Genomic DNA, 12,130 nt, shown 5'->3' with positions numbered 1-12,130 from the left:
ACCAAAAAACCATACTAAAAAACCTAAAATATCCTTGTATCAATAGTAAAGAGAGTTTATTTGTCAAAGACATTTAAGTAATTGACATGTATAAGAAAATGGAAAAACCCTGTAGATAATTGTTTTTAAGAGTTATTTAGTAATTACACTTTTAAAAAACATGAAATTACTAATTAATACCTTTTTTAACATAAGTTTTGATAAAATCTGTGAAAAAAACTCATATACTCCTAAAGTTAATCTTGCTTATCAAGGGCAAAATCAGCCTTTTGTAGATTCGCTGTCTTTTAGTTATAGTTAATGTTAACCTTGCCCCTTTTATTCTGCCATTTTTCCATACAAAATATCTATAGGAACACCAGCAACATAGCGGGAAAGGATCATTACATTAGAAATTGTTCAGCCCATTTTTATTCAAAATTCCAGTCTCCTACTTGTGAAGAAAACACGATGTCTATCTTCATCTGCTTGACTGCACAATGCACAATCAGGTTTGATATTTCTCTGCCTTCCAATCAGCTTGAATGGCTAGCAATACCACAAAGCTATGTCTTATAGTGTACACACAGATCCCTAACAAGTTTGAACCAATCCTTACTTTAACTCAAGAACTGCCAAGCACTCGTAGAAGAGTAAGCGCCATCTAGACTGAGCTTCCAAATCACAGTTTCGTTTACCAGTAGAATAAACTTTGCAGGAAAATTCATGGCTCTTTAAGAATATTATCATGGAAACCCCATTGGACGGAATTAGATTCACTTTTGGAGTGCGCCTGGGATGATAAAGCTTCTGTGATAGCTCTTTTCTATTACTTCAGAGAGGAGAACATCATCACCAATTCTCCTATAATTTAGAAAAGCTTTCTGATTGCTGCCACTGAGAAAAGGCAGACAATTACAAGACTATTCGCTATAATCTTAGAGATACACTGTACAAAGTTGTACAGCAGGAAACAGGTCTGAAATCTGAGACTTTGTTTGCATTGGGATCTTTAGGAATAAGAGCTAGAAAAGTTGCATTGATTGCTTTTAAAAGCTTACCAGATTGAACAATAGAAATCAAAACAGCATCAACCACTTCATCACTAACCACGCTCCATGAGGTTTGGAAGAAAAGTATTTTTGCCCATTGCCAACAAGAAGTTGAAATTGCGTCCATACAAGGTTCCTTATCTTCAATAATCTAATTAAATATATTAATGAATAATACCCAAATACTTCTTTCCCTCCAAGTATCTAAGTTTTTAAAAGATTCTAATCAACCTGATCATGCATAGAAGAGATCAAATGGAGTAGAAGTAAACACTGCACAGAATACAACAGTACTAGAACAACTAAAAGAGCTCATCCATTTATGAATATCAAATATGGTTTCCATTCTCTCTTCCTCGTTGAGCAATCTCTAACAGAAAAGGAATTAAAAGAAAAAACTAAATCAAGGTGATGAAAATGTAATTCGACATGCTTCGGAGCCCATTTGACACCCTGACAGCCTCTTGGCAACACGTTCTTGTGAATTATGAGGCACTGCCCTTCCAAATCTGATAGCCATCTTCTCCAAGACCAGTGCATTCTTTATGAAATATTCCGCCATTTCTATCTCCGCGAAATCCCCTTCAAAATCTACACACTCAATCACTTTAAGGCTTGACCTCATGCACCGGGGCACGAATTCAGGATTTCGCCATATGGGGATTACCAAAGAATTAAGGTATACAATACTTGGCCATCTGGGAGTTTCCTTAGTCTGAATGGTTAAAGCCTGTAAGAACAAGAACAATACCGATCATACTTCCAGAAAACATTGCACGTATTTATCTTATAGGAACTAACCTTGCCCTTGTATAAGATGAAGACTTCCAGCTTAACAGAGCATTTGAGTATCTCATGCAAAACCATCCACCGACAATATCCACTAGCTTCAATCTCCAAACGAGTCAAGTTCTGAAAATTAGGCAGATATTCGAAGCAAGGCAACTTCTTACGAACCGCGTTTGATAACATCTGTAAAGGGGTAAACATGTGAGGGGGCCAGTGCGTGATCAGACCACTGAAAATTCAAGCACAACAGTAAAATAAGGAAGAAACTTACCTTCATAGTAGTCTCACACAAGCGTAAGATCTTGACAATAGGCATGATCAGTCTCAAAAACTGAACCGCCATGTCAGTATAACTATCTTCTTGTATGATGAAGATATGTGTAAAAAAAACACTGACAGCTGCCTCGACTAGTGAGCACGGAAGTTGCTGCATGTTTAACTCCTCGGACACGAAATCAGTTAGTTTAAGGAGCTCTAGGTTTGGGGTATCAAGAGTGAGTGCTCTGCAACCAGGATCCTTCCTGTAATAACGAATACTCGTGAATCTTATGGTCAAGCGTTTCAGTGAGCTTGAGCGTATACGTAAAGCGTTCCTGGATCGACAATCTACTTGTTCGATTTCCAGTTCTTCAAGGACTGGGGAACCTGCTAATAGTTTCTCTATGGAAGCAAGATCATCAAGCATCGGGAGTTCTTCAAGATGGAGGACCTTGAGACATGAAAAGCGTACTACAACACCAAGAAGATCAATAATAATTCCATAACTAAGGTTCAAAACCACTAATTTCTCACAACTAAAAACTCTCTGAGGTAACCGAACATTAGTAACTAGGGGTATCCAAAGTATAAGCTCCTCAATATTATCCTTAATCGCTGCATCAATCCATTGACTTAAACGGGAATAAGGATAGTTTCCATGTACGCGGAGACGAAATTTTCTCATAGAGTTTTCACGCGAGTTATAAAGATAAAAGAACCTATCCATGAAATTCCAAAAGATGATCCTACTTTTCCACGTGCGATCATCAAAATCAAAATTGGAAAGTGATCTCCTGTGTTCTCTCCAACTTTTGGACAAGATGCAGGTACACAGAGCATCTTTAGTAGGAAGAAACGAGAGTATATGACCAATTATCACATTAGGCAAGCCACTAATCATATCTTTATTCACTTCCTCGCAGAGTTTTCGTCTATCGTCTTCGGCCATTGTCTGGAAAGGTGAAAAAGATAAAATCTTTAAAATCAAAGTAACTTGAAAGAAACCAACAAATCGTTAATCAAATTATAATATCATTTGTAAAATAAATTAAAGAAATGAAAGGAGAAACCAATTAGAATTAGAAGAGAGATGCATGCTGTTGAATGGTTTGAAGAAGAAGAGAAAATTACAGTAAAAAAAGTCCTAGAAATGAGGACAAGATCAACCAAGAAGGTATATAATTAAGAAAAAGAAACTAAAGACTAACCGAGATTAACAGAGAGGACTTTATTGGGGCAAAGAGAATAATTTTTCTGAGGAGAATCAATGGTGATAGTGCTGTTTGGCCTGGGCTTGACTTGACAGTAATGGCGATGTAATCCTACCCAGCTATCCACAGCAATTCAGAGAGAAGGAAGAGAAAGAGAGAGGAGGGGATCAGGAGGATTTATACAGTGAGCTCCAAGGCTGCCTCTAACGAACCCCTCTCATGAACGAGTGACACGTGTTAATATAACTGAAGGAATCTCCTAGATAACAACCAACAAGCTACCTCTTAATTTGAGGCAACATCGCATAGGTATTCTCGTCTCTCATAAATGAAACAAGTATTAAAAAAAAAATGTATTATCTTATAAATTTAATAAATTATTAATTTATCATATTAATCTGAAATCAGGATCAATAAAAAATATTACTTGTTTGTAATTATTAATTTATCAAGTATTACAAGCATAGTTATTAAACTCAGACTGGCCTGATGAGTTGACTCGGGATCTGGTCAAACCGGTGGCTAGACCGGTCCGGGTAAAGCAAAAAACCGGCATGAGTAAAAACCTGCAAAAACCCGGTTGCCCCGCTAGGTCAACCCGTGACCTTGGCAACCTGATAAACCGGGTAAAGACCCATTTATTTTTTTCAAATGTATTTTTTCTTCTAGTCAAATAGCCATCTTTTTTATATTTTTTAGTTGGTTATTAACCATTTTCAAAGTTCAAGAAAAATATTTTATTTTATTAATGTAGGATTTGAAACCTTTTAGTAAATATACTATATGGGATAAAAAAAAAAACCTTTTTGATTTAAATACTTCAACTTAAAAGGATAGTATAATATCTTTTCTATAAACCCTAGGAAAAATAAATAAATAAGAGTGAAGAAATTCATGAATATGGTTAAATAAAAACAGAAATTCAGAAATTTTTGAATATAAATTTCTGGGCAAAATAATTCAAGATATTATAATAAACCCGGTACTGTTGAGGGTTGGATTTAATTGAAGAGAATAATACATTTAAAGGAAAAAGAGGGTCTAAATGCAAATAAGGGAAGATATAGAGTATAAACACTCTCTCTTCACCAAAAATCTGTATGAGCCATAAGGAGAGAAGATAGAGAGTTTTATATGCATTCTTGAGAATTCAAGAGAGAAACACTAAAATTTCAAGAACCTATCCAAGATTAAGAGCTTATAGATGGAATAAACACTTGAGAGCAAAGTATTAACAAGAAATTGAACAAGAAGAAAAGAAAGGAGAGAGTTGAAAATCTTCAACTAGTTGAAGATTAAAATCTTAATTTGTACCGGGTAAGGTATTTTAAACATGATCTTAAAAAACTTCATTTTTTTTTAATTCGATAAAGAATCGATGCCTTGATATTGAATCATAAGTTAGGGTTCTTAAACATAAATTAGGGAAAAAAATACTTATTGTTGAGATTAAGTTAATTCATGTGTGTGGTATGTAGTTTATGAAAGTATTGTGTGAAGGGAAGGGGGAGACAAATCTGGACAGACTTGTTTCCTGACTTTCGGTGAGATTTCGAGTAGGAGGATGAGGGAATTAGGATCGAGTTCCTTATAGGAATTGTAGATTTGAATGTTAGCTAACCAAGAAAACTTGTCTTGCTCAATTTGGAGATGTAGAACTCCAGTTATGGGTTACCAGTTGAGACTGAGTCGTGACTGATTATGTAGGGTAGTAGGACTAATTAGTTAATGAGCAATTTTGACTATTTTGGAGGCAAAACTGGGTTCTCCTCCCTTCAGAGTACTTGTAGCCTTGTGTCTTAGTTTTTTAACGAGATCAATCTCACTTAAAATGGAGTTTTAGAACTTTAGATATAGTTAAAAATCTGATGAGTGTTCAGATAGTGACAATTGAAAATTGGACAGTAACAGTTCCATGTCTAGACAGTAACGATAGACTTTTGCGTGAATACTATATATATATATATATATATATATATATATATATATATGCTCATGTAATGCATACGAATGAAGTATTAACTTTCTATTGGATCCATAAGAATTCTAACAGATAACTTATATTTTGCTTGTAAATCTTTTAAACCCAATTAACACTCATTTGTATATTCTTAATTTGAATACTCTTATTTACTTGCATGAACTGGGTGACCCTGCAAAGTCTAATCTTGTAATTCATTTCCCAACAATCATATCACGAATGCTATTAGCCGAAGCTAATCTTGTAAATCATCTACCAAAAATCATATCACGGATGCCATTAGTCGAAGCTAATCTTGTAATTCATATCCCGACAATCCTATCACGGATGCCATTAGTCGAAGCTAATCTTGTATTTACGCTAGACTTTATTTACATTGAACACAACATTTATTGTAATTGCATTCACCAGAAGAATTTTAAATTTTATAACTAAAACACTACATGCTAAGCTGAATTTTTATAAATACATCAAAGAAAGTATTTACGATATAATAAGTGTTCTTAAATATTTCAAAAGGGTTATTTACAAGATAACTAAAACACTACATGCTAAGCTGAATTTTTATAAATACATCAAGGTTTACACAAAAATATACTACATAAAGACGTTAATTCCCTTTTGTTTAAGTTAAATATTTACATAAGCTTCACAAAGTAGAGTCCTAAACTAATGATCTTCCTAGATATTTGATCGACCTGTTACATAAATAAACATACAATTATGTTGATAAAGAACACTTATTATATCGTAAATACTTTCTTTGATGTATTTATAAAAATTCAGCTTAGTATGTAGTGTTTTAGTTATCTTGTAAATAACCCTTTTGAAATATTTTAAGAACACTTATTATGTCGTAAATACTTTCTTTGCATGTTAGTATTTTTCTTTTAAATTTTATGATATGATGTTTGGACTATGTTTATATTGAACTTACTCGTAGGATATATATATATATATATATATATATATATATATATTATGTGGAATTATGAAGTTTGATATAAGGTCCAGAATTATGGGACCTTGTGATGATGGGTTGATTGAGTAAATTGATAGTAGTCGATAACTTGGGATGTCCTAAATGCAAACGAAACTCTGCCGAATTTTTGAAAAAAAAAATTACCGTCAAATAAAGAGGATATGTTAGGATCTTTTAACATTGATTGAGTAGTACAGTCGAATTGTTACATTTTCAATGTGAGATAAAAAAATCTTTTGGAATAATCTTTTAAACTTCATTATTTACAATATGTATAACTTATATTCACATGAATTGTTTTTAATATCTTCATATTAAATATTAAAACTTTAAATATTTTTTTTAATTTTTCTGGGTTAATTCGACCGGTTGACCCAGGTTGACCTGTATCACCCAGGACCCGGCTCCTTGGTCAGGTCAACCTCCAAGTTGTGTTTAATAACTATGATTACAAGTTTTTGTATTCAGTATGATATGGTTTCTGCTAAACTATGTTACAATCCCTTCATAATTTTTATAGAATGACCCCTCTAAAACTTTTTTTTTCAAGAAAAATCTAATTAATAATATATTTTATAATGTGTGTACCAAATTTTCAATCAATGAATATTTTTATATTTTTAGTTATGTGTTTAATTTTTGAAGAGGTTTTTCTTATTCATTTATGATTTTTTTTGTTTATCTTTTGTATAAATTAACTTTATTTTAAAAATATTTTTTTAGATGATATTTCTAATATGCATAGCCTTGCATAGTAAATTTTTTTTATTCAATCAATTTAATATACGTGTCTACTTTTATTATCGTTTAATTGAATAAAAAAATTATTTTAATAAATAAATTTAGCAAATACAATTGGATAAATATCACTTATTGTGAGATTAAATATCTTGATCTACATATGTCTTTTGATTTTATTTTATTTTATTTTTAGTTATCTTTTATGGTTTTTCTCATTTATTATTATATATAGTTTTTTATTTATTTAATTACATGTATAAATTTTTTTATTTTCACTTAGAATTTTTTAACTGAAAAAATAAGTATATAAAACTTCTTTCTGAAAAACAAAATCTAGCTGACAACAAAAAATCTAGCGAATTACATTAGCTAGTGTTGATTTTTTAATACCCAAATATATTTCTTTCTCTCTGATTATCTAAGTTTTTAATTTTTTTTAATTAATCTGATCATGCATAGAAGAGATCAAAGGAAGTAGAAGCAGAGAAAAAAAAGAATCCATCCATATATGAATATCATAGGTTTACGTTCTCTCCACCTCGTTCAGCAATCTCTAACCGAAAAGGATGCCGGAAAAAAAAAAAGGGAAGAAAAGAAAGAAAGAAAGAAGCCTCAAGGTGAAAATACAATTCGACATGCTTTGGAGCCCCGACGACACTCTGTCAACCTCTCGGCAACACGCTCTTTAAAATCATGAATCATTTTCCATCCATATTCGATAGTCATCTTCTCCAAGACCAACGCATTCTTTATGAAATATTCAGCCATTTCTATCTCCCCCAACTCGCTTTCAAAACCTACATACTCGATCACCTTAAGGGATGACCTTAAGCACCGGGGCACGAATTCAGGATTTCGCCATCTGCGAGTTTTCTCTGTCTGAATGATAAAAAGTCAGTAAGAAGAACAATTCCGATATTACTTCGAGAAAACATAGCTTAGGAGAGCATATTATAGGAACTAACCGAGTCCTTGTATAAGTTGAAGACTTCCAACTTAGGAGAGCATTTGAGTATCTCATGCAAAACCATCCAACGATCATTTCCACTAGCTTCAATCTCCAAACGAGTCAAATTCTGAAAATCAGGAAGATTGCCGACACAAGGCAACTTCTTGTGAACTGCATCTGATAACGTCTGTAAAGGGGATGTCTATGTGAGGGAGGGAATGATCAGACCATGGAGAAATTAAGCACAACAGTAAAATGAGGATGAAACTTACCCTCATAGTAGTATCACACATGCGTAAGATCTTGACAATCGTCATGATCGGTCTCAAAAGCTGAACCGCCATGTCAATATAATCTTCTACTTGTATGGCGAAGACATGTTTATAAGCAACACTGAGAGCAGCCTCGACTAGTGAGTACGGAATCTGCAGCATGTTTAACTTCTCGGACACGAGATCAGTTAGTTTAAGAAGCTCGAGGTTTGGGGTATCAAGAGTAAGTTCTCTGCAACCAGGATCCTTCTCGTCATAAGCAACGAATGGGAATCTTATGATCAAGCGTTTAAGTGAGCTTGAGCATATACGTAAAACGTTCCTGGATTCACAATCTTCATGTTCGATTTTCAGTTCTTCAAGGACTGGGGAACCTGCTAATAGTTTCTCTATGGAAGCATGATCATCAAGCATCGGGAGTTCTTGAAGATGAAGGACCTTGAGACATGGAAAGTGTACACCAACACCAAGAAGATCAATATCAATTCGATAACCAAGGTCCAAAATCACTAACTTCTCACAGCTAAAAATTCTCCGAGGCAACGGAACATGATCCGCAGTGTATATCCAAAGTTTAAGCTCCTCAAGATTGTCCTTAATTGCAGCAGAAATCCACGCACTCATACGGGAAGAAGGATAGCTTCCATTTACTCTGAGACGAAATTTTGTAATAGAGTTTTCACGAGAGTTGTGAAGGTAACAAAACCTATCCATGAAATTCCCAAAGATGATCTTACTTTTCCATGTGCGATCATCAAAATCAAAATTGGAAAGTGATCTCCAGAGTTCTCTCCAACTTTTGGACAAAATGCAGGTACACAGAGCATCTTTAGTAGGAAGAAACGAGAGTATATGACCAATAATCACATTAGGCAAGCCACTAATCATATCTTTATTCACCTCCTTGCAGCGTTTTCGTCTATCGTCTTTGGTCATTGTCTGGAAAGGTCAAAAAGATCAAATCTTTAAAATCAAAGTAACTTAAAAGAACCCAACATATCATACAACACTTGGAATAATATAAGAGGAAAATCGTTAATCAAATTATAATATCATTTGTAAAATAAATTAAAGAAATGAAAGGAGAAACCAGTTAGAATTAGAAGAGAGATGCATGCTGTTGAATGGTTCGAAGAAGAAGTGAAAATTACACAAAAAAAAAAGTCCAAGAAACGAGGACAAGATCAACCAAGAAGGTATATAATTAAGAATAAGAAACTAAAAACTTACCAAGATTAACAGAGAGGACTTTATCGAGGCGAAGAGATTAATTTTTCTGAGGAGAATCAATTTCGCCTGGGCTTGACTTGGCAGTGATGGCGAAGTAATCCTAACTAGCTAGCTAGCAGCAATTCTGAGAAAAGGAAGAGAAAGAGAAAGAAGAGGGAATAACGAGAAAATTATACAGTGAGCTCCAAGGCTGCCTTTAACAAGGTTAATTAATATAACCGAAGGAATCTCCTAACTAACAACTAACGAGCTAACCATTTTTTTTATATACGGCTGCATCACTCCACACTATTTTTACTCCATCTAGATTGAAGGCTAGTGTTATGCCACAGGTCAAGTGAAAAAAAAATTAACATAAAAAAGAATATTCACAATTAGAAAATTTATCATCTTTGATAAAATATAAATTACTACAGATTTATCAATGAAAACTTGTCATCAGGAGAGCTTCTCGCTAAAGATTTTAGTTCTATCAGTAATTCAGTCAATAAAGTAACTTACTGATAGAAATACTGATAGAATATTCACATAAAAAAAAAAAATTTTTCAAATCATGTCTAAGTTACAAAAACAAAAAAGGCATAATCCATATTTGTTTTTAAAATTTTGACAGTTCTTGAAATTGCGTCCATACAAGGTTCCTTATCTTCAATAATTTCCTCCAGTTCCTTGTGTACTGTCATTAGGAGTTTTGAGGCTCCAGATGCCTCTCTCCTTCAAAACGTTGCCATTGACACCAAGCTGCCCATAGAGAACCTGCTTGAAGAAACATGTTCCAAACACTATATAAACTTTCTAATCCCACTACACAAACATAACTCCATTATTTGATCTTTCTAATAGCCAATCCCTATTTCTTATTAGGAAGAGTAACACAATTCCAACAGAAAACTCATCTTTACCATTTCAAAGACATGCACCACATAAACTTTCTTTCAATAGTTTTGATAACTGGACTGGGATAATAAATATGCAACACCAGTATGTTTGAAGGCTAAAAATAAGAGTGGAGTTCACTTGAAGAAGTATCTCGGCGAAAGAGAGAAGTTTTGACGCCAGTGCTGCAATCTTTGTGTGATCTTGTCAGCCAGCACCCGGTAATCTGCAGATTTAAGTCTACCAGTGATAACAGGAACACCCAAGTACTTCACTGGAAGGTTACCCATTTTGAAGCCTGGTGGACTTTGAAGTTCAGTAGCTTGTTGGAAAAATAAAAACACAGAAATTTGGCTTATTAGGAAAACACAAACGGAAGAAAGAAAGAAAAGGAGTAGCCTAACCTGAAATTTCATCAAACAATTCCAGTATACATAAGCCAAATTAACCAGCACAACTTAACCCAACCTCCCGGTCCCATGATTACAGGGATCGTCCTCTAAATCTCTCTGGTTCATAATTTTAACCTTCACAGCTAGCTAGCATCTCCTAACACAAATGGATTACATAAAGCTAATTAGTTACTAAAATACAAACATACAAATGGGTATTGAATCCCCCTAATTCGAATTCATTTACACACATATCAAGAAGCGCTTAAAAAGACAGAGTCGAACCCATTTACCTTTTTACCAGACCAATCCATCCCGCTCCGTTCTCACAATCATCCTTTCTTTCTTTAATCTAATTTCACCATCCACGCGATTAACTGCATTCCAAGTCCACACTGATATTCAAATGCAATCACAACCCACCATCACCTTCTTGCACAACCTAAAGGTATCATCAGCAAATCACAACCCATTTTAAAAAAAATAAAGAACAAAACGCTAGTAAAAAGAAGAAACAATACAAATCCTTAAAACCTCCAAAAGCAAGACGAAAGGGTTCCCCCTTTTATTGGAACCCACAAGTAACAGACCCCACCCACCCATACAATAATGAATATAAACCTCAATCCCAAAGACAGACAGACCGATCCATCCATCATCTTCTGATCCAACCCAACCCAACCCTCTTATAAAATTAAGCTTCTTTTCTTTTCTACTCACACCCACTTGCTCTGCAACTGCACGCAGACGTATGCTTCTAGTACGGTACCGTACGTATGTTCACAGAAAGTTTGCCTCCCTTGACACGTCAGCAACAGATCCATTAAATGGGGAGAAGGCCACCCAACCCAACAAAGACAGTCCCCAGCCCACCAACCTCAGCCGAGCTTCCTCGTATTTGTTTTTGTCGTCGACTAGTGCTGACAGTGACAGGAACCAACTTAATTACACGAAACATGTTCGATTCCCTGGCGACCAACCATATTTTGCCACGACACCAATATGTAATAAATAAATTAAGAACAAAACAAGAGAAGTAGCCTTCTACATGCTGTTCTGTTCGTGTGAGTTAGTTATAGCTTTCAAAATTTTCAGTGACCGTTGGAAGCGCGAACCCCTCAAACCCTAATATTTAGATGGGTGTAGCATAACAATTACGCGTTTTGTTTTTAATCTGTAAGTTTGTTTCTTTCCTCCTCTTCATTCTTTGTTTAGGGTTTCCAGCTGAGAGTCTCTTCTTCTCTCTTTTACTCAGCCATCCATTCCCATCTTTCTTTATCAATAATGATCATATAAAGAAAGGGAGGAAGTCTCTCTCCATCTCTGTTTTTCAATTACTGCAGTGCTTAATTTGATCTTCAAGAATTAATCATTCTTGATTCTTGGTTCTTGGTTCTTGGTTCTTGGTTTCTTTGTTT

The 12,130-nt window shown here is 34.4% G+C and overlaps 2 protein-coding genes across 5 annotated transcripts; both read right to left on the bottom strand.

The window, feature by feature from the left end:
- Nucleotides 1-1,325: 1,325 nt before the first annotated feature.
- LOC133702586 (F-box/LRR-repeat protein At4g14103-like) lies at nucleotides 1,326-3,483 on the bottom strand. The gene is made up of 4 exons (XM_062126893.1): nucleotides 3,287-3,483; nucleotides 2,092-3,030; nucleotides 1,833-2,003; nucleotides 1,326-1,761 (listed from the first exon to the last, which is right to left on the bottom strand). Exons 2-4 carry the CDS (start codon nucleotides 3,025-3,027, stop codon nucleotides 1,435-1,437), a joined length of 1,434 nt encoding a protein of 477 aa, XP_061982877.1. The 5' UTR covers nucleotides 3,028-3,030; nucleotides 3,287-3,483; the 3' UTR covers nucleotides 1,326-1,434.
- A 3,996-nt stretch (nucleotides 3,484-7,479) lies between these two features.
- On the bottom strand, nucleotides 7,480-11,838 carry LOC133703378 (F-box/LRR-repeat protein At4g14103-like). Of its 4 annotated transcripts, XM_062127856.1 has the most exons (7): nucleotides 11,006-11,838; nucleotides 10,725-10,869; nucleotides 10,347-10,618; nucleotides 9,445-10,200; nucleotides 8,215-9,153; nucleotides 7,959-8,129; nucleotides 7,480-7,872 (listed from the first exon to the last, which is right to left on the bottom strand). In XM_062127856.1, the coding sequence occupies exons 5-7, from the start codon at nucleotides 9,148-9,150 to the stop codon at nucleotides 7,606-7,608; spliced, it is 1,374 nt and encodes a 457-aa protein (XP_061983840.1). In that variant the 5' UTR covers nucleotides 9,151-9,153; nucleotides 9,445-10,200; nucleotides 10,347-10,618; nucleotides 10,725-10,869; nucleotides 11,006-11,838; the 3' UTR covers nucleotides 7,480-7,605. The 4 variants fall into 4 exon arrangements, with proteins under 4 accessions (XP_061983840.1, XP_061983839.1, XP_061983841.1 ...); XM_062127855.1 differs by having other exon boundaries at nucleotides 9,445-10,618; XM_062127857.1 differs by having other exon boundaries at nucleotides 9,445-10,618; nucleotides 10,725-10,866.
- Between the last annotated feature and the right edge of the window lie 292 nt (nucleotides 11,839-12,130).

Source organism: Populus nigra, chromosome 9 (assembly GCF_951802175.1).
Source record: "Populus nigra chromosome 9, ddPopNigr1.1, whole genome shotgun sequence".
NCBI classification, from domain to species: domain Eukaryota; kingdom Viridiplantae; phylum Streptophyta; class Magnoliopsida; order Malpighiales; family Salicaceae; genus Populus; species Populus nigra.
The sequence above is the reverse complement of the archived record's forward strand: the minus strand, read 5'-3'. Positions and strand labels throughout refer to the sequence as shown.

What these genes read in the sequence shown, in the direction of transcription:
- LOC133702586 (XM_062126893.1), bottom strand. Translation starts at nt 3,027, where the DNA reads ATGGCCGAAGACGATAGACGAAAACTCTGCGAGGAAGTGAATAAAGAT. An exon ending in TGTGTGAGACTACTATGAAG is followed by an intron (nt 2,004 to 2,091) that starts GTAAGTTTCTTC and finishes ACCCCTTTACAG; the next exon opens with ATGTTATCAAACGCGGTTCG. An exon ending in TCATCTTATACAAGGGCAAG is followed by an intron (nt 1,762 to 1,832) that starts GTTAGTTCCTAT and finishes TTGTTCTTACAG; the next exon opens with GCTTTAACCATTCAGACTAA.
- LOC133703378 (XM_062127855.1), bottom strand. Translation starts at nt 9,150, where the DNA reads ATGACCAAAGACGATAGACGAAAACGCTGCAAGGAGGTGAATAAAGAT. An exon ending in TGTGTGATACTACTATGAGG is followed by an intron (nt 8,130 to 8,214) that starts GTAAGTTTCATC and finishes TCCCCTTTACAG; the next exon opens with ACGTTATCAGATGCAGTTCA. An exon ending in TCAACTTATACAAGGACTCG is followed by an intron (nt 7,873 to 7,958) that starts GTTAGTTCCTAT and finishes TTTATCATTCAG; the next exon opens with ACAGAGAAAACTCGCAGATG.